General features: G+C 36.2%; 9 protein-coding genes and 1 non-coding gene across 10 annotated transcripts; 4 read left to right on the top strand and 6 right to left on the bottom strand.

The window, feature by feature from the left end:
• Positions 1 to 10: 10 nt before the first annotated feature.
• Positions 11 to 880, bottom strand: EV154DRAFT_506942 (uncharacterized protein). The gene has a single exon (XM_051601347.1). It carries the CDS (start codon positions 795 to 797, stop codon positions 63 to 65), a length of 735 nt encoding a protein of 244 aa, XP_051458119.1. The 5' UTR covers positions 798 to 880; the 3' UTR covers positions 11 to 62.
• A 624-nt stretch (positions 881 to 1,504) lies between these two features.
• EV154DRAFT_602205 (armadillo-type protein) lies at positions 1,505 to 2,590 on the top strand. Its single transcript, XM_051607276.1, has 2 exons — positions 1,505 to 1,742; positions 1,819 to 2,590. The coding sequence occupies exons 1-2, from the start codon at positions 1,580 to 1,582 to the stop codon at positions 2,535 to 2,537; spliced, it is 882 nt and encodes a 293-aa protein (XP_051458118.1). The 5' UTR covers positions 1,505 to 1,579; the 3' UTR covers positions 2,538 to 2,590.
• A 130-nt stretch (positions 2,591 to 2,720) lies between these two features.
• Positions 2,721 to 6,761, top strand: EV154DRAFT_602204 (uncharacterized protein; the record flags this gene model as incomplete). Its single annotated transcript, XM_051607275.1, has 9 exons — positions 2,721 to 2,884; positions 2,931 to 3,000; positions 3,083 to 3,827; positions 3,894 to 4,368; positions 4,427 to 4,508; positions 4,582 to 4,656; positions 4,742 to 5,723; positions 5,777 to 6,390; positions 6,461 to 6,761. The coding sequence occupies exons 1-9, from the start codon at positions 2,836 to 2,838 to the stop codon at positions 6,759 to 6,761; spliced, it is 3,393 nt and encodes a 1,130-aa protein (XP_051458117.1). The 5' UTR covers positions 2,721 to 2,835.
• A 788-nt stretch (positions 6,762 to 7,549) lies between these two features.
• EV154DRAFT_506933 (uncharacterized protein) lies at positions 7,550 to 11,825 on the top strand. The gene is made up of 10 exons (XM_051601346.1): positions 7,550 to 7,695; positions 7,764 to 8,005; positions 8,052 to 8,121; positions 8,196 to 8,961; positions 9,026 to 9,515; positions 9,573 to 9,654; positions 9,728 to 9,802; positions 9,859 to 10,783; positions 10,836 to 11,457; positions 11,526 to 11,825. Exons 2-10 carry the CDS (start codon positions 7,957 to 7,959, stop codon positions 11,792 to 11,794), a joined length of 3,348 nt encoding a protein of 1,115 aa, XP_051458116.1. The 5' UTR covers positions 7,550 to 7,695; positions 7,764 to 7,956; the 3' UTR covers positions 11,795 to 11,825.
• A 36-nt stretch (positions 11,826 to 11,861) lies between these two features.
• On the bottom strand, positions 11,862 to 13,525 carry EV154DRAFT_506931 (uncharacterized protein). Its single transcript, XM_051601345.1, has 2 exons — positions 12,787 to 13,525; positions 11,862 to 12,724 (listed from the first exon to the last, which is right to left on the bottom strand). The coding sequence occupies exons 1-2, from the start codon at positions 13,515 to 13,517 to the stop codon at positions 11,950 to 11,952; spliced, it is 1,506 nt and encodes a 501-aa protein (XP_051458115.1). The 5' UTR covers positions 13,518 to 13,525; the 3' UTR covers positions 11,862 to 11,949.
• A 33-nt stretch (positions 13,526 to 13,558) lies between these two features.
• Positions 13,559 to 15,599, bottom strand: EV154DRAFT_442490 (uncharacterized protein). Its single transcript, XM_051596991.1, has 5 exons — positions 15,476 to 15,599; positions 15,350 to 15,416; positions 15,253 to 15,283; positions 14,916 to 15,197; positions 13,559 to 14,855 (listed from the first exon to the last, which is right to left on the bottom strand). The coding sequence occupies exons 1-5, from the start codon at positions 15,516 to 15,518 to the stop codon at positions 13,635 to 13,637; spliced, it is 1,644 nt and encodes a 547-aa protein (XP_051458114.1). The 5' UTR covers positions 15,519 to 15,599; the 3' UTR covers positions 13,559 to 13,634.
• Positions 15,586 to 17,840, bottom strand: EV154DRAFT_506930 (uncharacterized protein). The gene is made up of 2 exons (XM_051601344.1): positions 17,252 to 17,840; positions 15,586 to 17,187 (listed from the first exon to the last, which is right to left on the bottom strand). The coding sequence occupies exons 1-2, from the start codon at positions 17,814 to 17,816 to the stop codon at positions 15,962 to 15,964; spliced, it is 1,791 nt and encodes a 596-aa protein (XP_051458113.1). The 5' UTR covers positions 17,817 to 17,840; the 3' UTR covers positions 15,586 to 15,961.
• A 1,639-nt stretch (positions 17,841 to 19,479) lies between these two features.
• Positions 19,480 to 19,552, bottom strand: EV154DRAFT_t55. The gene has a single exon. It is a non-coding gene; the product is annotated as a tRNA-Ala (tRNA).
• Positions 19,553 to 21,522: 1,970 nt separating this feature from the next.
• Positions 21,523 to 22,784, bottom strand: EV154DRAFT_602198 (uncharacterized protein). The gene is made up of 4 exons (XM_051607274.1): positions 22,287 to 22,784; positions 22,060 to 22,212; positions 21,920 to 22,003; positions 21,523 to 21,856 (listed from the first exon to the last, which is right to left on the bottom strand). Exons 1-4 carry the CDS (start codon positions 22,612 to 22,614, stop codon positions 21,597 to 21,599), a joined length of 825 nt encoding a protein of 274 aa, XP_051458112.1. The 5' UTR covers positions 22,615 to 22,784; the 3' UTR covers positions 21,523 to 21,596.
• A 19-nt stretch (positions 22,785 to 22,803) lies between these two features.
• On the top strand, positions 22,804 to 24,176 carry EV154DRAFT_551238 (dual specificity phosphatase). The gene is made up of 3 exons (XM_051604968.1): positions 22,804 to 23,073; positions 23,134 to 23,476; positions 23,536 to 24,176. The coding sequence occupies exons 1-3, from the start codon at positions 22,897 to 22,899 to the stop codon at positions 24,057 to 24,059; spliced, it is 1,044 nt and encodes a 347-aa protein (XP_051458111.1). The 5' UTR covers positions 22,804 to 22,896; the 3' UTR covers positions 24,060 to 24,176.
• Positions 24,177 to 24,666: the final 490 nt, after the last annotated feature.

The raw sequence follows: 24,666 nt of genomic DNA, 5'->3' as shown, positions 1-24,666 counted from the left end.
ACAAAAAATGACACCTTTTTATATTTATATATATATTTATTTTTTAGACAAAAAAAAAGAGATTAGAGACCCATCACTTCCTTCAATTGAGCCTTTCTCTGTTCAATTTCAGATTGTACGGAATTTGTATTGTTCATCAATTCAGATAAGGATTCGTGGAACGATCTTCCTTCGGTGCTGATGATGGCATCCACTTTTGCATCCAAATTGTCGAGCGTGACGAAATCCTGTGTAGTCGCATACAATTTCAAGAGTTGTTTGCGTCTAATCTCTCGTTGTGCCTTTTCCATCGCCAATCGATTCTGGGTACGTTGATGTGTACGATCCTCTGTATCTAAACTCTGCGTATCATTCTCCAAGGTCAACATCTCAACCACCTCGCGTTCATGCTCTCGTTGTTGTTGTTTGGCCTCTTCCAACTCGGCTAAACTACGTTCTAACTTTTGTTGGGTGGCAGCTAACTTTTCTGCAGACTTTAATTCCTTTTGTCCTTGCTTCTCTAATAACTCGCGTGCATACTTGTGTCGGGTCTCCTTGAGTTCTTGACGGTATAACTTTTGTGCACTCATCGCACCCTTCTCAGTCACATTTTGGCTATGACCGCTACCAGGCAGATGCGACGTCAGTGAACTGCCAATCTCGCGACGCTTGTGAACAACTTTAATACTCTCACGGCTTCCCTCAGGTGCTTGGAATCCAGGAGCATATCCCTTACGGCCAGGTACGTACTCGGTTGAAATGCGACGTACTTGTTGACTACCAAGCGCAAAACGACGGCAAAGAATGTTGACGTTCATCTATATAGTTCGAAAAAAAAAAGAATTATTTTTTTTTACAGACAAGGGTGGGGGGTTTTCCCCTTTTCCTTTTTTTCTTTGGACCTTTTTTAGAAAAGCAGTCCGATCAGGTGACCTTTAAACCCGTGCAGTTGTATGATGGGGCAGCCTTCATTCAATGCTTATTTTTTAAAATCTAGTATGACAATACATTGTTTTCCTTATGAAAGGATTTGTACCATACTATACTACATAATGATATAGAAAAACCATGATATCCATTCTACAATAGAAAAAAAAAAAAAAAGAAAGAAAGAGAGAGCGTAAATGCATTTATCGAGTTTTGGAGATGATGATAAAAGAAACGCATTTCCCTATGTACATGCGCGTGTAGTCGCATTGTAGGATAGGGTGTATGAACTGTCCCTAAGACCTGGGAAACAAGAGTAAGACCAATCGAAAAAACCATGGATGAAACGATTTATACTCCACCCCTCCTACCTCTATTCTTGTAGTCCATCCCACCCACTTCTCAGTTTTTGTTGGGAGGCATGGCTCTATTAAAAAAAAAGAGAAAAGAAAAAGGCCTGGTATTTATGCTGCTTTTAACTTGAATATTTCCCAAAAGCCTGTCAGGGAATAAATGACAACCGTGACGTTTTTTATAAAACTCCGATCCATAGATCACTCTGGAAAACACCAGAAAGAAAAAAAAAAGTCCATTCATAAACAAAAAAAATTATTTTTATAGTTCAAGCTTTCTTCTTTACTACAACACTTTTTTTAAAAGAAAAAAAAAAAACATGGAAAAATTACTTCAATGGGCCGTCAACCACACAGACAACAATGCCTTGTCTGAACAAGCTGCTGCTATTCGTCGAGGCGATGTTCAAGTCGATCCCAAACGTTACGATCCTAAAGTACTTGAAGCTATTTTAGGTAAAGACGATGCCACCCGTATGAAAGGTAAATATATAAGAGGGGGGAGGGGGAGGGAAAGCGCGCGTACCTTACCCATGGGTTAACTCTCATGTGTCATTAGATGCTGTCGCATGTATTAGTGATCCCGAAGACACCGTCGAGAACAAGGAAATCGCGCTTGACAACTTGGAAATGTTGATTGAAGGTATCGATAACGCTCGTAACATTCAAAACATGAAGTTATGGCCTGCCATCATTGCACAATTAGAATCAGAGGCTGCTCCTGTACGTAAAGGATGTGCATGGGTCTGTGGTACAGCTGTACAAAATAACCCCGAGGCTCAAAAGGCCTTAATGGACAATGGTGGGTTAAAACCTCTTTTAAACCTTTTACAAGATGACGATAAGTCTGTCCGTAACAAGGCTCAATACGCTATTTCGGGTTTTCTCAAGCATCATAAAGAAGGCGTGGAAGCCTTCAAGGCCTTGGATGGCTTTGACATTTTACATACCATTCTCAAGTCTCCCTTGACAGACCCCGCCATGTTGAGAAAGGTCGTTTTCTTATACAACAGTTTAGTCATTGATGATGAGGATTTAGCCAAGGCGTTTGCTAAGGATGGTACGTTAGATGACTTGATGTATGTCTTGGATAAGTTCACAAAGGATGAAGAGGATGAGGATATGGTCGAGAAGGCTTTGCGTACTATTCATACCATCGTTACCAAGTCAAATACACCCGTCACCGATGTCTTAAAGCAAAGTGTTCAACAAGCCAAGGAGAAATACGGTGCTGAGAATTTGGCTTTAGCTGATTCCGAATGGAAAGACTTGTTATAATAATAGAAAACATCTTTGTAAATATATCTAATAAACACCTTTGAATACAAAATTATGCAGAAAGGTAATATGTAGAAGTGTGGTACTTTTTCGGTACAATGTTTTCCCGGAAGGGTTTAATAAATTACATAAAATAAGCCTCAACTGCTTACCTGCATCATTAAGGAGTCTACCCGACTTTTTGATTGTCACATAAAGCCGTTGTGTTACAAAAAGATTTCCTGAAGGAGAAACGTGTGTTCTCGTCATGTTTTTCTTTTGGCAGCTTTTACTTTCGTGTTGGAGGTGAATACAGAAAATGGAAGAACCGTATGACTATTCTCAACATAAATACTGTATTACTTTAGGTAAGTGGCATATACTTTATATTTTTGGGATACTTACTTCCCGCAGCTTTTGAATATAACGTCATTACGTCTGGCATTGTGGCCATCGACAAGATTGGTAGTAACGAACTTAGTCAGTAAGTCAATGTCGAAATACCACACAATATTTTATTTTATTTTATTTTTTGACAGAGATACTCTTTTTAAAAAAAAAATTAGTGACCAAATAACACACAAGGCTTCATTTTTATATAATATTATCACCGAAAACGTTATAGCCAGAGACGACTTAGTTGATAGAATACTTGAGCATCCAGCAGGGCTACCAAAAAGCGATGTTCATATCCCCAATATTTTTAGCGAGCTCAAGAGAAATTATTCTAATGACTTTAGGCCCAAATCTTATAGAGATGCGGCACGATACGAAACTTTTATCCACGAAGCCATAGAAGTATTACAAAAAATTCCGCGTGAATGGAAAAAAGATAAAAAATGCTTAGATACTGATTTTTATTACGCGGTGATCATCCCTTCAAATTGGGAGTATCAAACAAGAGAAGAATTCTTTCGGCCTCTCTTGATAAAAGCTGGTCTTATTCATAAGGATGACGGTCAGGGCAGATTGATTTTTTTTTCAAAAGTAGAACCACTTTTTCACCATATGCAGGAAAGTCCTGATCTCTTGCGTAATGTAGAAATAAAAGCTGGTGATCAGTTCGTTATTTGTACACTAGATTGTCAAGACACATTTCGTGTGAATCTGGAATTGATATCAGCTCAGTACCCCGTTTTCACAGTGACAGAAAGCAAGTGGGTCCCACAATCATTGAAACAGGTTCGATTTGCGATGCCCCTTGGATTAATGGAATTAAAATCATATGGGAAAGAGCTTTATTATGCCGGAATATTATCGATGATTATTGATCAATCCGATCAAAATTTTGAAAAAAAGATAATCGATGCAGTAAGAAATAGATTGATTCGAATCTGTCAAGATTATTTTTTTTAAAAAAAAGGTTTTATTTTGTAGTCCTCATATACGGATGTTCCATTTGACATTCTTCCTATCAATCCTTACAATTTGGGACGTAGAAAAGTCGATACTACACAAGATACCACTGAATTACTTGATCATGAGCCTAGTTTTATTGATCAAATTTTCAATAATGAAATGGATACATTGCTTCAGGGAACGAGCAACATAAAAACCAGATCCATGGTCATATTTAGTACAAAACAAGCTAGGAGTTGTAGTCATTGGGAACCACTACTCATATTAATTCAAAGTCGGTTAAAGGCGTATCGCGATCAAAAACAGTCCTACACATTAATCTCAAATAGAGAAACCTTTGATTTTCACTCGATTCAATCTTCTGGAATCTTGGACCTAGTAACATACCAAATACAAGTCTTTAACATGCGTAGAGCCCCAGTTATACTACCGAAGGATACAGAATATAGATATTCTAGAAGCTATTCAAGGCCTATTATTTTCATAAATATTGGTAAATAGATTCCATTGTATTCTCTGATGTGTGCTGACCTATTTTTATAATTAACCAGATATTTCCCTTACACAAACAAAAACTACTATTACATACTTGAATGAAGTTAGACAGATTGAACAAAAAAACCTATTTGAATGGTAACTGATATAGGGCAAAACATTACTTTTATGAGAGTACTCAATCTAATTTTTTTCCCGTTGTATAATTTAGCAACATGGAACCATTAGGTAGCTTCATCACCTACTCAAAACAAGATCAAAGGCCAATACTTCACATTAATAACAGGTAAAAAAAAAAAAAAAAAAAAAAAAAAAAAAAAAAAATCTAGAAAGAGCTTTTAATTGTCAATACTAAACTGTTCATTGTTTAGGCTGAAGCTACTTTTAGATAATATTTTTGGTGACTATATTAGCTTATTCTCGACTTCTAACAAACAAAGCATGACGAGAAGAATGTTATTAGGCATAACATCCATATTACTTGATCAAGTTTCACAGGAAATGCATGAGAGTTTTATGAGCTATTTCTATAAAATGAAATCAAGCAAAAACCCTTCTAAGGAGACTAGAAATCTATTTGCTTCCTCAAATCCAAACTTGTTCAAACAGCTCACGGAAAACGTTAAAACGAATGATCTTTTCACATCAACGAATGGTAAATTTTGGGGCGCGGATAACGATTCATTTACGACCTGCCATCCAGGTTATATCTTTTTTTTTGTGGCCACATACCTGCACACCTTGAGCAAGCTGTTAGAAGATAAAATAAAAAATGAAGTAGGAATAAGCTGGCAATTCTGGCGAGGTCGACAAAACTGGCAAGACTATCGGAGCTGGCTATTGTGGCGTAGCAACAATATCTGGTATGGTGTCTCTATTGATAAGAATTTATTGGACACTGTATTCGGCTCAATAAAAAACTTGGAAAAGTTATTCTTTGCCTGTGGAATACTGCAAAAGGACGACAAATTTCTAAGAGCAAAATTCTGCACTCGTGGCGAGGATATACTGCCAGCTATTCAACAGAAGCTAATGGACTTGGAGTTTAAAATAAAGTCTTACTTTGTAGTTGCGCAAGTATTTTCAAAGCATATCCAACTCACTCTCCATCAAGTAGTTGTACTGACATCCTCTAAAAAAGATGCAGCTACCATTATTATTCAGGATGAAATATTATATATAGATGATGTGTACGATAGCCTATGTAAGACGCTTTGGACAAACATACAATCAAATTATCAAGTTAATTATTGCGTCATACACAAATACATACGGAATGTACAATACGATTTATGCTCTTTCCAAGGATATAGCAATATTCGTCAAAATCTGCAGTTGTGCGTTAAAAAACTTGTAGGTTAGACCCAATTGAATGTCTTTCTTTAGTAATTAATCTGTTAATTTAGTTGGAAAGAAACAAAGCAAGCGTGGACATGAATTCCAAAATCCAATTGAACATTAACAGCAAATGTTCTTGCAGTATCGATGTTTTTCTTCGCGACATTATAGAAGTTGGTTTTATGACAGTTATAGAAAATATGGCAACAATCATAGCGGGTTCTTTAACCAACAAAGAGTTATTTGGAAACTATGTAGCAAATTACATTTTCGTGTTTGGAGACCCGTTCAATTTATCTTACGGTTCAATGCTCCACACCACATATGTCATGTTATTGCAAAAAGCGATTGATGACGCTGTACAATTTAAAGAAAAAGATACAATGACATTCGTATTGGGAGAATCGCTTTGCCAACTGCTAGAGCTAGTAACACGCACCAAACCATACATGTTTGAAAAATTTATTACGGGAACTTTGTGCCGAGTATCAAGTGAAACCTTTGCGCTGATGATTCAAAAAAGAGCGACAAGTGATAATGTGTATTCATTTCGGTATTTTCCTTTCTTTCGGATTAACCGTACTGGCGATATTAAAAATATTATAAAGGCGGATGGTAATTACTTCGTATTTATTCAAAAAGGGGAGCCAGTTCCAACAAAAAGCTTTAAAATTCAACATGAGTTAGTTTGCGAGTATTCATCTCTCGGTAAGTTTTTTACCATGATTATTTTTTAACTTTTGTACTAATAGACTATCCATTAACTTGGATATGGATACCATTTTAGTTATTCTTAAGGCAGTAGATAGTTCAGGAGATGTGGTTTCGAAACAGTATTCTGAGTTAGACAAAAATACGGCTGGTACAACGTATCACATTCCTGCCGATTTGGGAAGTGAAGTCTCAAAAATAACGATAGACTGTAAACATTTTAAACATACTTTATCCCTCAAAGTATTAAGGGCGAGTATGAACTCTACTTCTGAGAACTATGGCTTTCCTTTTGACCGTTCCCTAAATTTCATCGACCCATTAACACTCGCTTATATTTAAATAAACTGCGATAACAACATCATACATATGCTACGCGAATGTACGGTACTCTCTTTTTTTTCGTTATTTAAGATAAAAGAGGTGTTTGACTATTAATATATAGAAACACTATCAGATTCATCTCTTCTTGATCATTAAGGCATTGACTTGAAAAAATAATCTCTTCGTCACAAAGATCCAGGTGAGAAATCAATTATTGTTCATGATGTGCATCTAATAGCTGCATTATTTTCTCCTCTTCTTCATTGTCCCTAAGATATATGTCTATTTCTTTATCACTGGGATCAACGCCAATGGTATTTTGTACCCTTTGGTCAACCTTAATTGCTTCCTCATGCTCTCGTTCCTCATCACACATGACATATACACCAGGTGTCGCATCATCGTTGTCTATCGGCTCCAGTATCTCGTCCTCCTTTTCTTCTTCCTCATCTGAAGAAGATGTATCACTGTCCCATTGTATTTCTTCCTTGTCATCCGACACTTGTACCTATCCCTCCTCTTTATTGTTTAAAACTTGTGTATATCCTTCACTTTTCCCTGTGTCCTCTTCTTTCGCGGTTGAATCTTCTTCATCCGTAACCATGGTCTTTCGCCTTTTCGCTAGATATGTAGGGGATTTACCTCTGGTATAGGGATTACGGAATAAATAGCGTTTATCCAACATGACAATACTATCTAAATGCTTCACTCCTTTATCTGCCATTATATGTTTATTAGGTTTTGCAAGCGTTGGGTTTATCGGTCATTTAGTGGCTGTCCTCTTTTCTGAATTTTTAAAAATCTACCTTGATGTGCTGTTCATATCAACGTCATAAACCCGTTTCCAAGGTCTTCAAGCAGAGCGTCCCACAAGTTAAGCTGAGATACGGTGCTGAGAGTTTGGCTTCAGCTGATTCTGAACGGAAAGAATTGTCATAGTAATAGAAAGCATCTTTGTAGATTTATTTAATAAAAACCTTTAAAAACAAAATTATGCAGAAAAGAAATAGAAGTGTATACTTTTTTGGTGAAATATTCTCCCGGAAGAGTGTAAGCAAATAAGTCCTTATTATAAGGAACCCCTTATAATAAGGAGTCTACCCGACTTTTGATTGTTACATAAAGCTGCTGTGTTACTAATGGAAAGACGCCTGTTCCCGTTACATTTATCTTTTGGCAGCTTTCACTTTCGTGTTGGAGAGGAATTAAGAAAATGGAGGAACAGTATGACTATTCTCGACATAAATACTGTATAATTCTAGGTAAGTGGTATATTCTTTATATTTCGGGGTTGCTAACTTCTTGCAGTTTTTGGTTATAACGCCATCGCGTCTGACATTGTAGCCATCAAAAATATAGTTATTGAAAAGGAAGAAGTGTAAGTCAACATCGAAACATCACTATAAACATTAGTTTCTGACAGAGATTGTGTTTATTTTCAAAAAAAAAAAGCAAAAGATCACAATCCAAAAAGACGAATGTAGCCTCACTTTTATATCAAACTACCACCGAAACCGTTATAGCCAGCGGTGAATTAATTGAGGATTCAGAAGGGTTTCCAGAAGGCGTTATTCATATCCCCAATATTTTTAGCGAGCTCAAGAGAAATTATTCCAATGATAGGCCAAACTCTCACACACATGGGGTACGATACAAGAACTTTCTCCAGGAAGCCATAAACGTGTTGCAAGGAATTCCGCGTGAATGGAAAGAAGCTAAAAAATGCTTAGATACTGATTTTTATTACGCGGTTATTATCCCTTCAAATTGGGAGTATGAAACAAGAGAAGAATTCTTTCGCCCTCTCTTGATAAAAGCTGGTCTTATCCATGAGGATGACGGTCAGGGCAGAGTGGTTTTTTTTTCAAACATAGAACCAATTTTCCGCTATATTCAGGAAGATCATGATATCTTAGGTGATGTAGAAATGAAGCTTGGTGATCAGTACGTTATATGCACACTAGATTATCAAGGTACATTTTGTGTGAACCTGGAATTGGTATCGGTTCAATATCATAATTCCACAGTGATAGAAAGCAAGTGGCTTCCACAATCATTAAAACAGGTTCAATTCACGATACCATTTGAATCAAGGGATTTAAGATCACCACTTATAGCGTATCTGGAAAAGCTTTGTGGCAACACAATACCATCGGAAATCATTGAAGCATTGCTTGTTATAGTCAGTGAACTATCCAAAGATCGGAAACTTGACATAGTAAGAGATGGACCGGTTGGAATATGCGAATATTTTTTTTAAAGAAAATGCTTTGTTTTTATAGGTCCCATCCTTTTTTAAGCCGTTTCATCGATTAAAAAATCTATATACTGAACAATACGGTTTGAAAGAAAGCGAAATCGATGATATACAGTCAATAACTAATGTGGATATATATAAAAACGTGAATGGTTTTACTGATAACATTTTCAATTATCAAATGGATATATTGCTTCAGGGAACAAGCAATACAAAAACCAGGTCCATGGTTATCTTCGACACAGAACAAGTCAGAGATCGTTGTTTTTCAGGAATACTGCTCAATTTAATTGAAAGGTGGTCGGAGACATATCGCGAGCAAAAAAAATCGTACGGATTGATTGCAAAAGGTGAAGCTTTCAATTACAGCAGACTTCAATCTTCCGGAATTTTGGACTTAATAGCATACCAAATGCAAGTCTTCAACATACGTAGAGCGCCTGTTATACTGTCTAATAACACAGCAATTGAACATTCTAAAAGGTTTTCAAAGTCTACAATTTTAATCAATATTGGTAAATAGACTCCATTTATTATCTGATGCGTGCTCACCTATTTTTATAACTAACTAGACATGCTGCCCACACAGACCAATACTATTGTTACATATCTGGATGAGAATATGCAGGCCAAGCAGACAAAAACCTTCGATTGGTAATTGTTATAGAGCACAATATAACTTTTACGAAACAATGCAATCTAAGTTTTGTTTCGTTGTATAATTTAGCAACATGAAACCGTTGGATAGCTTCATCACCTACTCAAAATTAGAACATAGGCCAATACTTTATATTAACAACAGGTAACAAGTAGTTCAATGTGCCTTTTAGTATTAATTCTAAATTGTTCATTATTTAGTCTGAAGCTACTTTTAGAAAATATTTTTGGTGACTATCTTAAACTATTCTCAACCTCCAACAGACTAAGCATTACGAGAGAAACACTATGGAGCTCGGTATCTACATTACTAGTTCGAGTTTCACGCAAAATGCCAAAGAGTCTTTTGAGCAATTACTATAGGATAAAATCGAGTGCAAATTGGCGAAAAGAGATCAGAAATGTATTTGTTTCCTCAAATCCTAACTTACATAAAAAGCTCATCAGAAACGTTGAAATGAATGACTTTTTAACCTCTAATGATGAATCTTGTAGTGCGAATATCAATTTATTCACTACCTCTGATCCAGGTTACATTTTTTTTTTTATGATTACATACCTATCTATTTTCAACAAGCTGCTAGAGGATAAATTAGAACATAACGTAGGAAGTAAGTGGAAAAGCAACAGCATCTGGTGTGGTGTCTTCATTGATAAGAGTTTATTGGATATTGTATTCGGCTCAATAAAAAATTTGGAAAAGTCATTCTTTGCTTGTGGAATACTCCAAAAGGGCAACAATCTTCGAAGAGCAAAATTCTGTACTCGTGGCGAGGAGATTTTACCCGCTATTCAACAGAAATTAATAGATCTGGAGTTTAAGATGAAATCTTACTTTGTAGTTGCACAAGTATTTTCAAAACATATTCAACTCACTCTTCATCAAGTTGTCATATTGGCATCCTCTGAAGAAAATGCAGCTACAATTGTTATTCAGGATGACATATTAGATATAGATGATGTATACGATAGCCTATGTAAACCGCTTTGGAAAACTATACAATCAAATACCCAAGTTAATTATTGCGCCATACACAATGACAGATACAATGCACAGCATGATTTATATACTTTCCAAGCATATAGTGATATTAGCCAAAATCTTAAGCTATGCGTTGTTAAACTTGTAAGTTTGAATCAATGACTCACATTTATATATTAACCCATTATGTTGGTAGTTGGAAATGAACAAAGCAAGCGTCGACATGAATTCCAAAATACATTTGAGCATTAGCAATAAATGTACATGTAGTATCAGTGTCTCTCTTCGTGACTGTATAGAGGTAGCCCTTGTGTCAGTCATAGAGAACATGGCAACGGTTATAGCGGCTTCTTTAACCAACAAAAGATTATATGGAAAATATGCAGCAAATTATATTTTTGTGTTTGGAGATCCATTCAATGTATTTTACGGTTCAGTAATCCACACAATATATACCATGTTAATGCAGAAGACAATTGATGACGCCGTACAGTTTAAAGAAAAAGATACAATAACATTTGCATTGGGAGAATCACTTTACCAATTGTTAAAGCCTGTAACACACACCAAACCACATATGTTGGAACATTTTATCACCGGAAAGTTGTGCCGAGTATCAAGCGAAACATATGCGCTGAGGGTTAAAGAATCTCACACAGGGTTGCATATTCCTTTTTCCCGAATTAACCGTAATGGCGATATCAAAAATAATTTATATGAGGATGGTAATTATTTAGTATTTATTCAAAAGGGGAAGCCAGTTTCGACAAGTATCTTTGCAATTCAACTCCAAGAACATATAGACATATTTACTTTAGGTAGGTTTACTATTGTGATTACTCTTTGTTTTTTTGTCTTAATGGATGATTTCTCGATACGATTTTAGATATTATTCAAGCAGCAGATAACTCCGAAGCTGTTGTTACAAAAAAGTATTCTGTGTTAGACAGTAATGCTGATGGCTCAAAATATCGTTTACGTACCAATAAGTACCGTGGTAGTATCTCAACAATAGTGATGGAATGTAAACAAATTAAGTACGATCTATCTCTCAAATTATTAAGGGAGTGTTCAATCCTTTATCATGACAGTCGTAGAATTCCCCTTTACGATTCCCTAAATATCATCGAACCATTAACACTCGCTTATATTTAAATAATAAACAACATAAACTGCTGTAATAATATCATGCTACATATGCGAATGTGTGGTACTCTTGTTTTTTTTTCTTTGTTAAAGAAAAAGAAGGTATATTATTATTACTACATTTAAAAAAAAACTATTCGATTGATTCCATCTTCCTCAATGAATTATTCGCTTGAAGAATGGTCTTCGTCATAAAATTCAAGGTAAGAAATCATTTGTTGTTCATGCTGTGCGTCTAATTGCTGCATTCTTTTTTCATCTTCTTCATCGTCCCTGAGATATGAGTCAATTTCTTCGTCACTGGAATTAACGCCAATGGTATCATGTACACTTTGATCAGCCTCGATTGCGTCCTTATGTTCATGTCGCTCATTACGTATGACATATACACCAGGTATCGCATCATCGTCGTCTATCGGCTCCAACATCTCGTCCTTCTCTTCTTCTTCCTCATCTGAAGAAGATGTATCAATATCCCATTCCATTTCTTCTTCGTCATCCGACACTTGTATATATCCCTTTTCTTTGTCGTCTGACACTTGCGTATATCCCTTTTCTTTGTCGCCTGACACTTGTGTATATCCTTCACCTTCCTCTGTGTCTTCTTCCTCCATGGATGAATCGTATTCTGGGACCATGTTTCGCCGCCTTTTCGCCAGATATGTAGCTGATTTACCTCTGGTATAGGGTTCATGGAAATAATAGCGTTTATCCAACATGGCAAGGATATCTAAATGCTTCAATCGTCTGTCTTCCCTAAAATGTTTCATACGTTTCGCAATCGTCACGTTCATCAGTGATTTAGTGACTGTCTTATTTTCTGAATTCAACAGCTGTGTATGCAGATCTATCATGATGTCCGACACAAAGTTTCTAATGAGTTCGTAAAAATTGATGCTTGTACTTGACAGCACCGTCATATCATTGATCTTGCTAAACCTATAAAGAACAAAGTTTTTAGTTTCGTGTTTGATCCATGTTGTAGAAGTCCAGTGGCATACAGTCGTGTTAGAGAAGACATGTTCCATATCTCCAATAATTGAATTTCGGATCGATCGGTGTATTGTAAATGTTTGCCGTAGGATTCAACTTCCAATGCGTCTTTTATTGATGAAGCCATAGCCTCTTCTTGATCAATATAAAAGGGTGTCATTTCTCGCGCAGATAAATGGTCAATGGGTAAAGGGTCGATGGCTTGCGCAGCTTCCTGTAAGCATTGTTGAAATTCGTAAACTTGAACGGGCGTTTTTGTTGGCCCTACACGTCGAGAAATTTCGGAAATGTTGTTTTTACCACATCGTTCAATGGCTAAAAAGAAGCGTTTCTTTTCGGCCGGTGTCCAGCACGTCTCTCCCAGAACGGAAGCACCGAATTCGGTATCTGCGATTAAGCCGTGATCGTGTTCGTATTCGAGAACAGCAATGGCACGAAAGTATTTCTTCATGCGAGGGGTCATTGTTGGTGAAGGGTTGTTGAGGTATCTTTTTTGAAGCATTGAGCATAAGGTGTTCTTTAAATGTTGTTGCATGGGGTTTATGGTATATTCTACGGGTTCAATGGGAAAGGCTGGGTCCGTCTGCTGTTCCATTTTGGCCACTTTCCATAGACTATCGGTTCTTTTAAAGGCGGTAAAGTTCCTTGCCTTTAACATACGATCAATGGGTATTCGAGTTTTATGACTACGAGTCATCAATTGATATTCTTCTTCCATTCCCAGTTTTTTACGCGACATGATATAATTATAAAGGAAAAGAAGAAAGAAAAAAAGTTTTTGTAGCTTTGGGAATCCCTAAATTAATTTAGGGTTCGTGACTGGCATAAAAATGTCAAGTTTTTTTTTTTTTTTATTTTAATCCGTGTCAAAAGTACAAGTGGTACCATAGGTCTTGCCTCGAATCACGGCTTCTACTCTTAATTCTACTTCACCAAAATACATTTTGATGGATAAATCTACTTTCTCACCTTCCATGACGCCTGTTAAAGCGGGCATGGGGATAGTGAAATTGGCTACTTTGCGTACACCGGGACTGGTGGTGTATCTGGGTTGATCATCGGTATCTGCTGCATATAAAGTACAAGTGGTATGATGAGGGTAATAAGCAAAGAAGTCCTTGGAAACACAGTTATCAATATCGAGGGGTTGTTCTCTTCGGACATAGACCGAGAATCGATTATCACAACGAATACTTCCATCAGCACGAATGATCTTGTAATTGGGTGGATCCACACCTTCTTCAAATGTAGTGGTTGTATCAATACCGTACCAATAACGGGGAATACGTGTAGTGACAATACGAGGATTCAATCCAAAATAAACCGCACCACGTACCACGGCTAATTCACACCGAGGGGGTACTGCGACTAACCCAATGCGGGATCCAAATTCGTTTTGCACTCTATCAAATAAATAATTGGAAGAACCAAAACCGCCCACTAAAAAGACTGCTTGAAGACTACCTGCCTTCACCAGTTGATCCTCAATCAAATTGAGCACTTCCTTCACCACGGGTTCAAATACATCTGCTTTTAATTCGTTGGCGGTCAAACAGAGCATACCTTCCTCTAGACCGATGGCGGGGTTATTTAACGAGCCTAAATTCATTGAAGCAGGTAATGAAATAAACTGGTCTTCAACACCGTCAAACTGAGGTTTGATAAGATCCACAAATGTATCCATCATTGTCTCAAATGCACTGGCAGGAATAGAAGCCAAATATTCCTTGAATTTCTTCTTTAAGAGTTTTCTCATACGACGATCCAAAAAGACACTACCACACGATTGTCCATGTCCCTTGGTAGACTCTCGTAATTTTCGACCACTGTGTTCGTCAATCTCAAACACGATCAAATCCACAGTTCCTCCACCAGCATCACAAATCATGAATTTGTCACCATGTCGCAGATTAAATTGCTCACACTTCTTTTCACAGTATAAAGCAGCAGCTTCGGGTTCAGAAATCAACATCAGTCTATCACGGTGATCATTTTCTCCAATCAAGCCTGCTTTAATGGCTGCATCACGCATCGTATTCTTGGCTCTATCTGACCACATGGCAGGTACAGTTAAACACTAAAAAGCGGGGAATGGGTTGGGTTAGGAGTAACTCTAAAATAAAGAGGGAGTACTTACATATCGAAATTGATGTTGACCGTAATTACGAGCAAACCCCTTCTTTAACTCGCTTACAACATGTTCATGAAAGGCCTTTAAATAATCCGCAATGGCTTCCACAATAGTCAGTCCGTTGGGTAAAGGAGGTAAATCTTTGGCGATATTCTCGTCCAAATAAAGTTTATATTGCTTTAATAAAACTGAGTTACGTGCCGTAGGTCGTTGCATCTCCACACGAGCGGCGTTTCCCCACTGGGTCATTTGACTGGAATTTCCTTGGTAGAAATTTAAGGTAGGTGTCTTAAAAGAGTGTTACAGAAATGATTTATTACTAAATAAATATACATTTATATACCTTGGGATACACATTGTTATTTTGCTTGGGCCTATCATATAAAAAATAAAATTGAGTTATACAAGGGTGGTAGTAAAGTCTTTCTAAGGAAGCTCACCATCTCACAATGTCGACAACTTCGTCATTTTGCACAAAGGCGTAAGCACATCCGGTATAAGTGGTACCTGTTTTCAAAAGTTAGTATATCTCTTGTTTCTTTTTACCCAGAGTGCAAATACCTTACCGAAATCAATGCCCACAATAACAGGGTATTCCGTATCAGACATGTATTAGAAGTAAAGGGAAAAAAAAAAAAAAGAAGCGTAAGAAAAGGATACAAATAAAAAAAGAAGGGGGGAGAGAGAGAGAGAGGAGCGGGGCAAGCGGAAACAGTTTAAATAAACATTTTTTTTTTGTGCTCCGCGCTCAATTTTTATTTAAAAGGAAGAGTCTCGATAGGATGAATTCAAGTTATAAATTTCTTGACATAAAGTAGGCCATGTCACTGTCATTGTACCATGTTGTTTTTGTTCTAGTTGTAGTAGTTCATACATGAATTTCAGATTGGGTTGGATAATCACATTGAGTCGGCGTGCACGTACATACAAGTAGGCTTGAACCAGTGTCAATTGTAGATACTTCATAACATAGCATATCGTGATGGTTGCACTACGACTGACACCTACTCGACAATGCACTAAACAGATAGTACCCTTCTTCCGAGCTTCCTCTAAATCAGAAAATTACACACACGCACCATGAAAAAAAAAAGAATAAAAAATAACAGGATTAAAATTTTATTATCGTGTAACCCAAAATATAAACAATAAATAAACATATTTATTAAAAAGAAGGACTTACCGATAAACTGGAGTACCTCTTCCAATCTTCCTCGGATCGAATCAATGCCATCGTCATAGAGATTATCCAGGAACAACAAATCAAAATCCAACGCATCCAAATCTGCCTTTTCACCTACACTGACAATATGGGTGATATTCAATGCCTTTAGCATCTCTGGATTGGTGGCATGATTTAAGTTACCCAAATATAAAAAGGGTAATACTCTTGAAGGAAAAGAACCTTCAAATCGTGATGAATAGAACCAAGGATGCACTTCTAGTTCTTGCTTGGTAGGCGATAAAGACAATTGCTTATAGATACCTGACTTACCAAGATTGGATATTTTATTCAGATAATCATCCTTGTATAAAACACGATGATCCACTTCAGAGTCAGAATCATCTGAAGAATCCAAATGACTGTCTCCAATCCTCAGATTCTGAATAAATTCATACTGTTCGGATTTTTTGCGCTTGGGTTCAGGTTCGATACATTCTTCTTGACCAAGTATTAAGCACTCAATTCGACGCAAAGTAGGTATATCAGAAGCATACACGAAAAACGATCGCTTCTTTTGGAAATAAAGGTACGCATCAGGTAATGAAATCCTCAAGTGATACATGATCCAAGTCAAACCTAACAAGCTGCTTTCCGTGTATCCATCCGAGCAATGGATCAAGATATTTCGACCTTGACTCGATTGCTCTTGCATAAACTTTAATAAACACAAGAGACGCGTACAAAAAACATCGAATTCAACTTTGGTTTGTGGTACTCCAGTCGCATACATGTCGAAATGAATAACTTCGGTCTGCTTATTCTTCACGTCATTTAACATTTCTCGTGCTAACGTCAGCGTCGACGGTAAGGGCATGTCTGCCAAATCATGCGCTTCAATACAAATCGATATTGCATGTGGATTATCATTTGGATCGTCCGAATCAAAACGCACAGGTGCATCTTGTGTATTGCCTATCCACACATGAGACGTGACTTCGCTCGCTTTACTCATCTCTCTCATCTCTATCTGTTCTAACTCCAAGAAATCTTGACGTGTGACCTGTATTCCCGATGCATCATACATCACAAACTCCTCTTTAAACGCAGAAAAGTCTACAAAAGCTTATTTTTAGTCTAATGGATATCATTTCAACTCTGTATCGCATATAACCTTTACCATCCTCAATCACAATCGTCTTGTAAATAAGATCATTCGCATTCACAAGAGCTCGTTTTCCTGCGGCTCGATAGACCGCGTCCATTTCAATCTGACGCTCAGCATAATTTCGACTCTGTGCACTGGCCATCATTTCAGCTACCGTGTACGCATTCTTTCCATAGCAGACTATATCACAAATACTGGCAAACCGGGCAATTTGGTTTTGAAAATTACGCAGATTTATGCCCGTGTCCCTGTGCGCGGAGAAATGCCCATCGGTCAGGACCTGCGAAGGTAAGACAGACTCCACAAGACGACTACTGGTTTCCGAAGGATTACAATGAACAAGCAAGATGCCACGGTATCTCGGCGCCATGCAGCGACGTACACCGAAAAACAGATTTTGCTGATTCGATAACCCGTCTACACCATGCAACCAAGGAAATAGGATATCGCTGGGTAACTCGGTGCGTTTATAAGCTGCATGGATCTTTTGGAATTGGGCAGCTGTGATGGTGTATAGGTTATTGCAAGTGAAATTTAGTAAGTTGTCTGGTATTTCAAACAATTCTGTTGAGGCCATTGAAAGTGGATAAAAATAAGAAAGTGAAGAAGAGAAAAAAAGATTTTTTTTATTTTACCATTTAAAAAGGCGTTTTTTTTTTTATCACTATTTACACCCCCAGTAATTTAACTCCAATAAAAGACACATGTAAAAAAAAAGTACCACGAATGAGAGAGTTTTGGATTAGAATAGTAACATGATGATTTATTTTCATTTAACCTTAAATCTGGACAGGGTGTACAATGTACTCACGGAACCTATTTTGCACGATCTGCGTGCTTTCAAATATCTTTATAAAAGCTACCCTTGTTCCTTCTCCAAACATGTCTACAATTACAAGAATCCTTTATCCTTTATATCAAAAATGATAAAAAGAGAAACATATAACAAATAGGCGATCATGTATGTCTGAAAAATTTAGTGCGCATCAAGCAAAGTCTCCTGAATATAGAGTTATTGCGCAAATCGAAAGAAATTGTCACAAGCCAATAAAGAAAAAAAAAAGAACTAAAGGCCTCGATAGCAATTCTTGATTTGACAAATAATAGCCATAAAAGAATTGGCGAACATGCAGTTTTCATAGTACCCTAATAAAAAAGAGTATTGACACACTCCCCGTTGGTGGTATTCAAACTGCAAACCTAAACCATTTAGAATACCAAAAACATGATAAATCCGTTAGTTTGACATTTTATATACACTAGCTCCCAATTGCTACTATATTCGCAAGTGAGTTTAGTAAAGAAATTAAAGTCAATGCGACTCTTTTAATCTCACTGCATGTTTATTTGATGTCATACCCCATTTTTCCGACTTATGAAACAACGGGTTGAATTAAAACTATGGGATTATCTGTAACATTTGACGTGGTATGATAACTAAAATGACATTCTTTCGCAAAAAAAATATTAACAAGTTTGAATAGAAGGATCTATTCAGAAGTTCACAAAGACAATCATGCCAAAACATATAATCCAATTTTTTATAAATGTTGAAGCTTATCATCTTTCCTAAGAGCTGGTAGCGTTCTATTTTAAAAACGTTGCTTGCGGTAGCTGTCCTCTTTTGCTCATAATAGATTTGATTCAAGTATACTAAAAAATGTGTCCCTCCATGCCTTCTTTGCATAAGTTCAATCAATGTCCATGGTTTTTTATACCAGATTCAAAGGTCTCGGTTGTGAATTTAGTGTATCAATGTAGATAAGTTTGTTTTGCAGAAATAGCGTATATTATATGAAGTTGTAAATTATGAGACATACTATATGCAATTGCCAAGTTACAAGTTCAGACAATTTAAAAATAGCTCAACCATAATTTTTTTCGTATTATTCGTGGTAAAAGTACAAACATATAATTGTGGCAACTTGTAGACCTGGCAAAATATTTTTGACATGTCTACTGTCTTTGCATACGTAAATATGATGATTTTGACGATCAGTATATAAAAATTAATGAACTGACAGCTCACTTGTCTAATAGCCAAAAAATTAAATAAATGACTAGCTAAATTGATCTGACATACTTTGAATAATACGTTCATAATACAATACTCTCCGTTACTAAAATATTAAACAGATTCGAATTTGTAATGAATAAAATGCCTTGAAATATTACTAAAATAGACGCAAGGACCCAGTTGAAACTCCGGTTTTCGAGGGAAAAATAACAAAAAAAAAAATTGGAGTAGCTGGGCGTCGATCCCAGTGCCTCTCACATGCTAAGCGAGCGCTCTACCATTTGAGCTACAACCCCTTTTTTGATGATTTTTGGGTCTAAAAAAGCAGCCATATACCAACAGGTAAAAATTTGCAAATTGAAATACGTTTTTAGAGGCTTTTTAACGCTTTTACAAACTTTTTCCACCTATTTAAAAGCTTTTTGAACCATTAGAAAAAAAGTAATTTTGTAACTCAATTTAAATTGAATTGGGTTTTATAACATGTTTTCAAATTTTACCTGCAAATGGGGGTGTTAATTCTGAACATAATTAAAAAAAAGAAAATGTATTTATCACAAATATTGGTGGATATATCATTGTTTTAAATTTGTCAAAAAAAAATACAAATTTTGAGGTGCATCTAGCAATGTTTATATCTAAAAACTAAATTTTAGCATAGCATGAGATTTCATACTCCGTTTTTTTTTAAAAAAAACTCTTTATATTATTTGTAACATCACAATCGCCCGCTTTTTACTTATTAACAGACATAAATGGGCACGCTTTATATATTTTACGTAAGTAGTGAAATAGATGTAGAGTATTGGTGTCGAGGATACCACACAATTGGATGACAGTAGTCAGAGAACCCCTAAATGGGAAATATTTTATATAATCACACTCTGCGATCTGTTATTTTGTGTTACTGTTTATCAATTTTTTTGTTTGTTTAGATTTATATATCTCGATCAACTTTATCTCGTTTTATATTTTCTGTAAAAGACCATCTGAGAAGCCGGCTTTTTTGAACACGAAACATTCAGGCTGAATTAAAAATTGTTCATCCATTGATAGCAAACTTTTTAACAGTGGCTTCGCAACAAAGGATATAGAGATATGACTTCTTTCTGGTAAAAGTACCCGATCTCTCAATTTAATTAGGTTCTTAGGGAAAACATTGATATATAAAATCATCTACTGTAAAGTATTGCTAGCTTAAATAAGAATAATGTAAAAATGACGGCAGTCAACTTGAGTAAGCTTTTTTTTTTGTGTGTTGCCTATTTTATTAAAAATGTCTTTTCTCTGTACAGGATATTGTGAGTAAAAATACTAAACACTTATACACCCATTGAAATTAGTTCAATTATATTTTTGAGTTGATACTGCATCTGTATTTTTTTTTTTGTGTTGGATCGAATAAGATAAGCCTTGGGAAAAAAATTTTACGTAATACTCTTTCAGACTTAACAGTCGTTGAATGCTTCATTCTTGAACTATTGTTTGTTATAATTAAGAACTGGTATTCTGTGGATCCCAATGTCATCTTTTAATTACACACAACGAATAAAATCAGTATTCAACTTTTTTATATCAAAACTAATTGGTCTTCCAGGAGTGTCACCTTTTTTTTTCCTTAACCAAGTTTACCGCCTGATTTTAGTGTTTTTACGCGTTGCAAAATGATACACTAAATTGTAAGCCTTATCCATGGAGAGGAAGGGGGATATTCGGCACAGACATAGTAGTGTGATCAAATAAAGACGCGTTTATATATTGTTTATACATCTTTACAGGAATTATGCAGGTATTTATGTAGATTATTTATTCTTTACAATAATTTTTATTATTATTAATTATTGAATAACTGAACCAGTAATAGCCTTGCTTCTTTTAAGGCCTTTATTTTGTGAGCAATAATGGCTTTCCATGTAAATTAGCAATGATTTAATTTTTTATAATCAAACTTAAAATAATGTTGGAGGGAGATGAATAGTGTTGGATAAATAAAATATGTAGTGAGTTGTTAAACTTTTAGTTAGCAGGACAGCAAATTTTTACTGATTAATATTAGTATCTATTGAACAGACAGGGTTCCGATATAATAATATGATATTATGTCCAAACTCATAGAAAGATGTCACATCGTCTTGAGTAATTTTCACATACGTTAGGCTGTTGACCATAAGCGGCTAGTAATTTCCGGTAGACTGACTGATATAAATTAAAGAAAAATCAAAGAAATAAGAATATCTTATCTAAGACAATAGGTGTTACCAGATATGGCATGAAAGCAGAGAAAAAGCAAACTCCTTTATTACATCACTTTTTTTTTTTTAAATTTTTTTTTTTTACAAATTAATAACAGATGTGAAAATCCTCGTCATTATCTTCTTCTGTCGCGTATAGATCGACGTCTTTCATTTTGATTATTCTAAGAGTCCCAGTTCGAATAGCGTCTTCAAAGATGTTTAATTCAGAAGGATTGAAATCGTCAATCCTTTTTGAAATGGGTATATTATTTGGCCAACCTATTAATTTTAGTTGGCGATATCCTCTTTCAGAAATAATGGCCTTCCAAGGAAATCCTTCAGATCCAGGAAAATCAGTAAACATGCCTGAAATAGTTTTATCGTTTTTAGTGACCCATATTTTTTTTTCTTTTTCTAATAGTTTCATACTCAATTGCCTTTTAAGTTCGTCCCTGATCATTTTTTTTCGTTTTTGCCGTTTATTGACTGGTTTATCGGACCGCTTTACCGATTCTTTGTAACATATTTTAATACATTTGAACATTCTATCTGTTGGATTTTTTTTTTACCTGGAGCAACCTTGTTCTTGCTTTTCCTCGGAATTTCGATTGGTGCATTATCATCTGGCTCGGTTTTTCCAGATAATATTTTTAGTGTTCTCACTTGATCCCTATCCAACTTATGATATCTTCTAGCCATAGCTTGTTTATCTGAGGTATCAACTATTTTTAGAAAAAAAAAAAGGTCTGCATTTCAATACAGCATATTTTGTGAAACCGATTTAAGAAAAGCTTACCGCCAAAGTCTTCTTGCTGTCTCAGATAGACACCCCAAAGATCATTGACATCATTGATACTTAAAGGAGAGCACTGATCCCTCCTGTTACGTCTGCTGGTCCGTGTGCTCGATCTTTTCATACTGATAGGCGCCACAGTATCCAGGGCTCCTGAAATGGTGACTATAGGCTTTTTCTTAATAGGGTTGATCTGGTTTATAAAAGGTGCATAATTTTGAGTGTGAGAGTTTGGCAATGGGTAAGTTTGAATGAGGCTCGAAAGAGATTCCAGTTCGACGTGTGGGTCGGCTGTCAAGCCTATTAAAGGCGCAAGTTTAATACTATTCATAAGCCCTTTTTTTCCCGGGTTTGCAAGTGAAAAATAGAAATATGAACCAATTGAGATATTAAAGAATTGAAACCAAATCCAAAAAAGGTTGATGATAGAACAAAAAAAAAAAAAAGAAAGCTTCCAGTTACAACCTTATTTAAACAAGTTGATTTTACGCCCAGAGTGACGCGGGGAAAAGGAAATTCAACTTGATACACTACTCCGTGACGGCTTGCATGTCCAAAAGAAGAAACTGCTTTTTTTTTTTTTCTTTTCCAAAACTCTATTACTGCAAAAACCATGTCTTCTATTGTATCAGTCAGAGATCCCAACGACACCTGTCAAGAGATTGTTTCCCGTATCTATTTGGGAAGCTGTGATGCTTTTAACAAGGAGTTTATTACCCAAAAAAAGATCACTCACGTTCTCTCCATTGGTGACTTTAACAATGAGTTGGATCTTAATGTTGAATATAAGGTAAGATCCGAAGATCCGATCCCGAAACAGATATGTGAGATCTAACCATGTTGTAAATAGAATATTAACGTTATGGATGTGGACAACGAGAATCTTATTCAATATTTTGATGAAACCAACGACTTTATCCAACAAACCTACAAGGCCGGTGGCAAGATTCTTATCTACTGTCAAGCCGGTGTATCTCGTAGTGCTACCGTATTAGCAGCCTGTTTGATGAAATCCAAAAAGATCAAGCGTGATGAAGCCCTTGAAATCATTAAGCGCAAGCGTGCCTGTATTGCACCCAACGACGGTTTCATGGAGCAGTTGAACCTTTATTATGACCTTAACTTTGACGTTGATATGGCTCATATGGAATATAGACGTTTCTTGGTTGCTACTATGGCTGAGGATCAAAAGAGTAAGTCTTGATTAATAGCGATGTGTGGTAAAACTTTTTTACTAATTTTGTTTTAACAGCTTATGGTTATATTGAAAATATTACTCTTGCTGCCGATCCTGAATATACACCATTGACAGAAGCCAGTACCGAAAAGAGCTTTAAAGCTTTAAGATGCAGAAAATGTAGACGTATGTTGGTTGGTTCTGAAAATGTGATTGATCACGAATCGGGAGAAGGACAAATGTCATTCTCGTACCACAAGCGTAACTCAGATATCAACATGACTACCAATGCCAGTACTCAAGAAGGATCTGATGTCAGCAACCAATTAGCAACATTAAATGCCTCTTTAAATCCCTTATTGGCCGCCTTGGCATCTAAAAACAACACTTGTTCTTCCTATTTCATTGAACCTATGCAATGGCTCGATGGCTTAATTGATGGTGTACAAGGTCGTATTGATTGCCCCAAATGTCAATGTAAGTTGGGTTCTTATAACTGGTCTGGTGATCAATGTTCTTGTGGTCGTTGGATCACACCCACATTCATGGTGCATCGTAATAAGGTCGATGAAGTGAAAAATATCGCACCACGTAAATAAGTCAAGATATAATCCCCCCCCCCCCTTTTTTTTTTCTTTAGACGGTTATCTTGTCAAAAACCCAAATTCATAGATATCCAAGTTGTATAAATTCGAAACTGCTCAATATTAAAGATTATTTAATTAAATTTTATCTCAATACTTTTTATACATATGTGTGTGGTATTCATGCTTATTAGACATGAGTACGTGAATGTTGGGTCTCCTCGAATTTGCAACTGTCAAAAAAAACCAGCATAAAAAAAATAAACTTTTTTTCATTCTCAGGCATTTCTCTGTTTGTCATTGGTCAGCATTTAATAGGCGTCCCTATTTTGAAGGACGTACCTCCTTTTTCCTTTTCTCGGGAACAGCAGACTGTTTCCTCGTTATCTTTTCGTCCTTTAATTTTTTTTACTCGAGCAGAAAAAAAAAAAGATAAAATGTCAAACATTGATCCTAATTCTGCAGTATACGCAACCGATGAGTATGGTAGACCTTTCATCATTGTCCGTGAAGGACAAGTTAAGTCAAGATTAAGCGGTATCGCCGCTATTAGAGTAAGCATTGAGATCGTCACTTTCATTCGATCATATTTTAAACGCGCGTCCCCCTTCCTTTTTTTTGT

Source organism: Mucor mucedo, assembly GCF_025094135.1.
Source record: "Mucor mucedo strain NRRL 3635 chromosome Unknown EV154scaffold_40, whole genome shotgun sequence".
Taxonomy (NCBI): domain Eukaryota; kingdom Fungi; phylum Mucoromycota; class Mucoromycetes; order Mucorales; family Mucoraceae; genus Mucor; species Mucor mucedo.
This window is presented reverse-complemented; position numbering and strand designations above follow the sequence as displayed.

What these genes read in the sequence shown, in the direction of transcription:
- EV154DRAFT_506931 (XM_051601345.1), bottom strand. Translation starts at nt 13,517, where the DNA reads ATGTCGCGTAAAAAACTGGGAATGGAAGAAGAATATCAATTGATGACT. An exon ending in ATGTCTTCTCTAACACGACT is followed by an intron (nt 12,725 to 12,786) that starts GTATGCCACTGG and finishes TGTTCTTTATAG; the next exon opens with GTTTAGCAAGATCAATGATA.
- EV154DRAFT_602205 (XM_051607276.1), top strand. Translation starts at nt 1,580, where the DNA reads ATGGAAAAATTACTTCAATGGGCCGTCAACCACACAGACAACAATGCC. An exon ending in CGATGCCACCCGTATGAAAG is followed by an intron (nt 1,743 to 1,818) that starts GTAAATATATAA and finishes ATGTGTCATTAG; the next exon opens with ATGCTGTCGCATGTATTAGT.
- EV154DRAFT_602198 (XM_051607274.1), bottom strand. Translation starts at nt 22,614, where the DNA reads ATGAATAGTATTAAACTTGCGCCTTTAATAGGCTTGACAGCCGACCCA. An exon ending in ACAGCAAGAAGACTTTGGCG is followed by an intron (nt 22,213 to 22,286) that starts GTAAGCTTTTCT and finishes TTCTAAAAATAG; the next exon opens with TTGATACCTCAGATAAACAA. An exon ending in CGAACTTAAAAGGCAATTGA is followed by an intron (nt 21,857 to 21,919) that starts GTATGAAACTAT and finishes AAACTATTTCAG; the next exon opens with GCATGTTTACTGATTTTCCT.
- EV154DRAFT_506930 (XM_051601344.1), bottom strand. Translation starts at nt 17,816, where the DNA reads ATGGCCTCAACAGAATTGTTTGAAATACCAGACAACTTACTAAATTTC. An exon ending in GACGATTGTGATTGAGGATG is followed by an intron (nt 17,188 to 17,251) that starts GTAAAGGTTATA and finishes AAGCTTTTGTAG; the next exon opens with ACTTTTCTGCGTTTAAAGAG.
- EV154DRAFT_506933 (XM_051601346.1), top strand. Translation starts at nt 7,957, where the DNA reads ATGGAGGAACAGTATGACTATTCTCGACATAAATACTGTATAATTCTA. An exon ending in GTTATTGAAAAGGAAGAAGT is followed by an intron (nt 8,122 to 8,195) that starts GTAAGTCAACAT and finishes AAAAAAAAAAAG; the next exon opens with CAAAAGATCACAATCCAAAA. An exon ending in TATAGACATATTTACTTTAG is followed by an intron (nt 11,458 to 11,525) that starts GTAGGTTTACTA and finishes ATACGATTTTAG; the next exon opens with ATATTATTCAAGCAGCAGAT.
- EV154DRAFT_506942 (XM_051601347.1), bottom strand. Translation starts at nt 797, where the DNA reads ATGAACGTCAACATTCTTTGCCGTCGTTTTGCGCTTGGTAGTCAACAA.
- EV154DRAFT_551238 (XM_051604968.1), top strand. Translation starts at nt 22,897, where the DNA reads ATGTCTTCTATTGTATCAGTCAGAGATCCCAACGACACCTGTCAAGAG. An exon ending in ATCTTAATGTTGAATATAAG is followed by an intron (nt 23,074 to 23,133) that starts GTAAGATCCGAA and finishes TGTTGTAAATAG; the next exon opens with AATATTAACGTTATGGATGT. An exon ending in TATGGCTGAGGATCAAAAGA is followed by an intron (nt 23,477 to 23,535) that starts GTAAGTCTTGAT and finishes TTGTTTTAACAG; the next exon opens with CTTATGGTTATATTGAAAAT.
- EV154DRAFT_442490 (XM_051596991.1), bottom strand. Translation starts at nt 15,518, where the DNA reads ATGTCTGATACGGAATACCCTGTTATTGTGGGCATTGATTTCG. An exon ending in GTTGTCGACATTGTGAGATG is followed by an intron (nt 15,284 to 15,349) that starts GTGAGCTTCCTT and finishes TTTATATGATAG; the next exon opens with GCCCAAGCAAAATAACAATG. An exon ending in ATAACAATGTGTATCCCAAG is followed by an intron (nt 15,198 to 15,252) that starts GTATATAAATGT and finishes CACTCTTTTAAG; the next exon opens with ACACCTACCTTAAATTTCTA.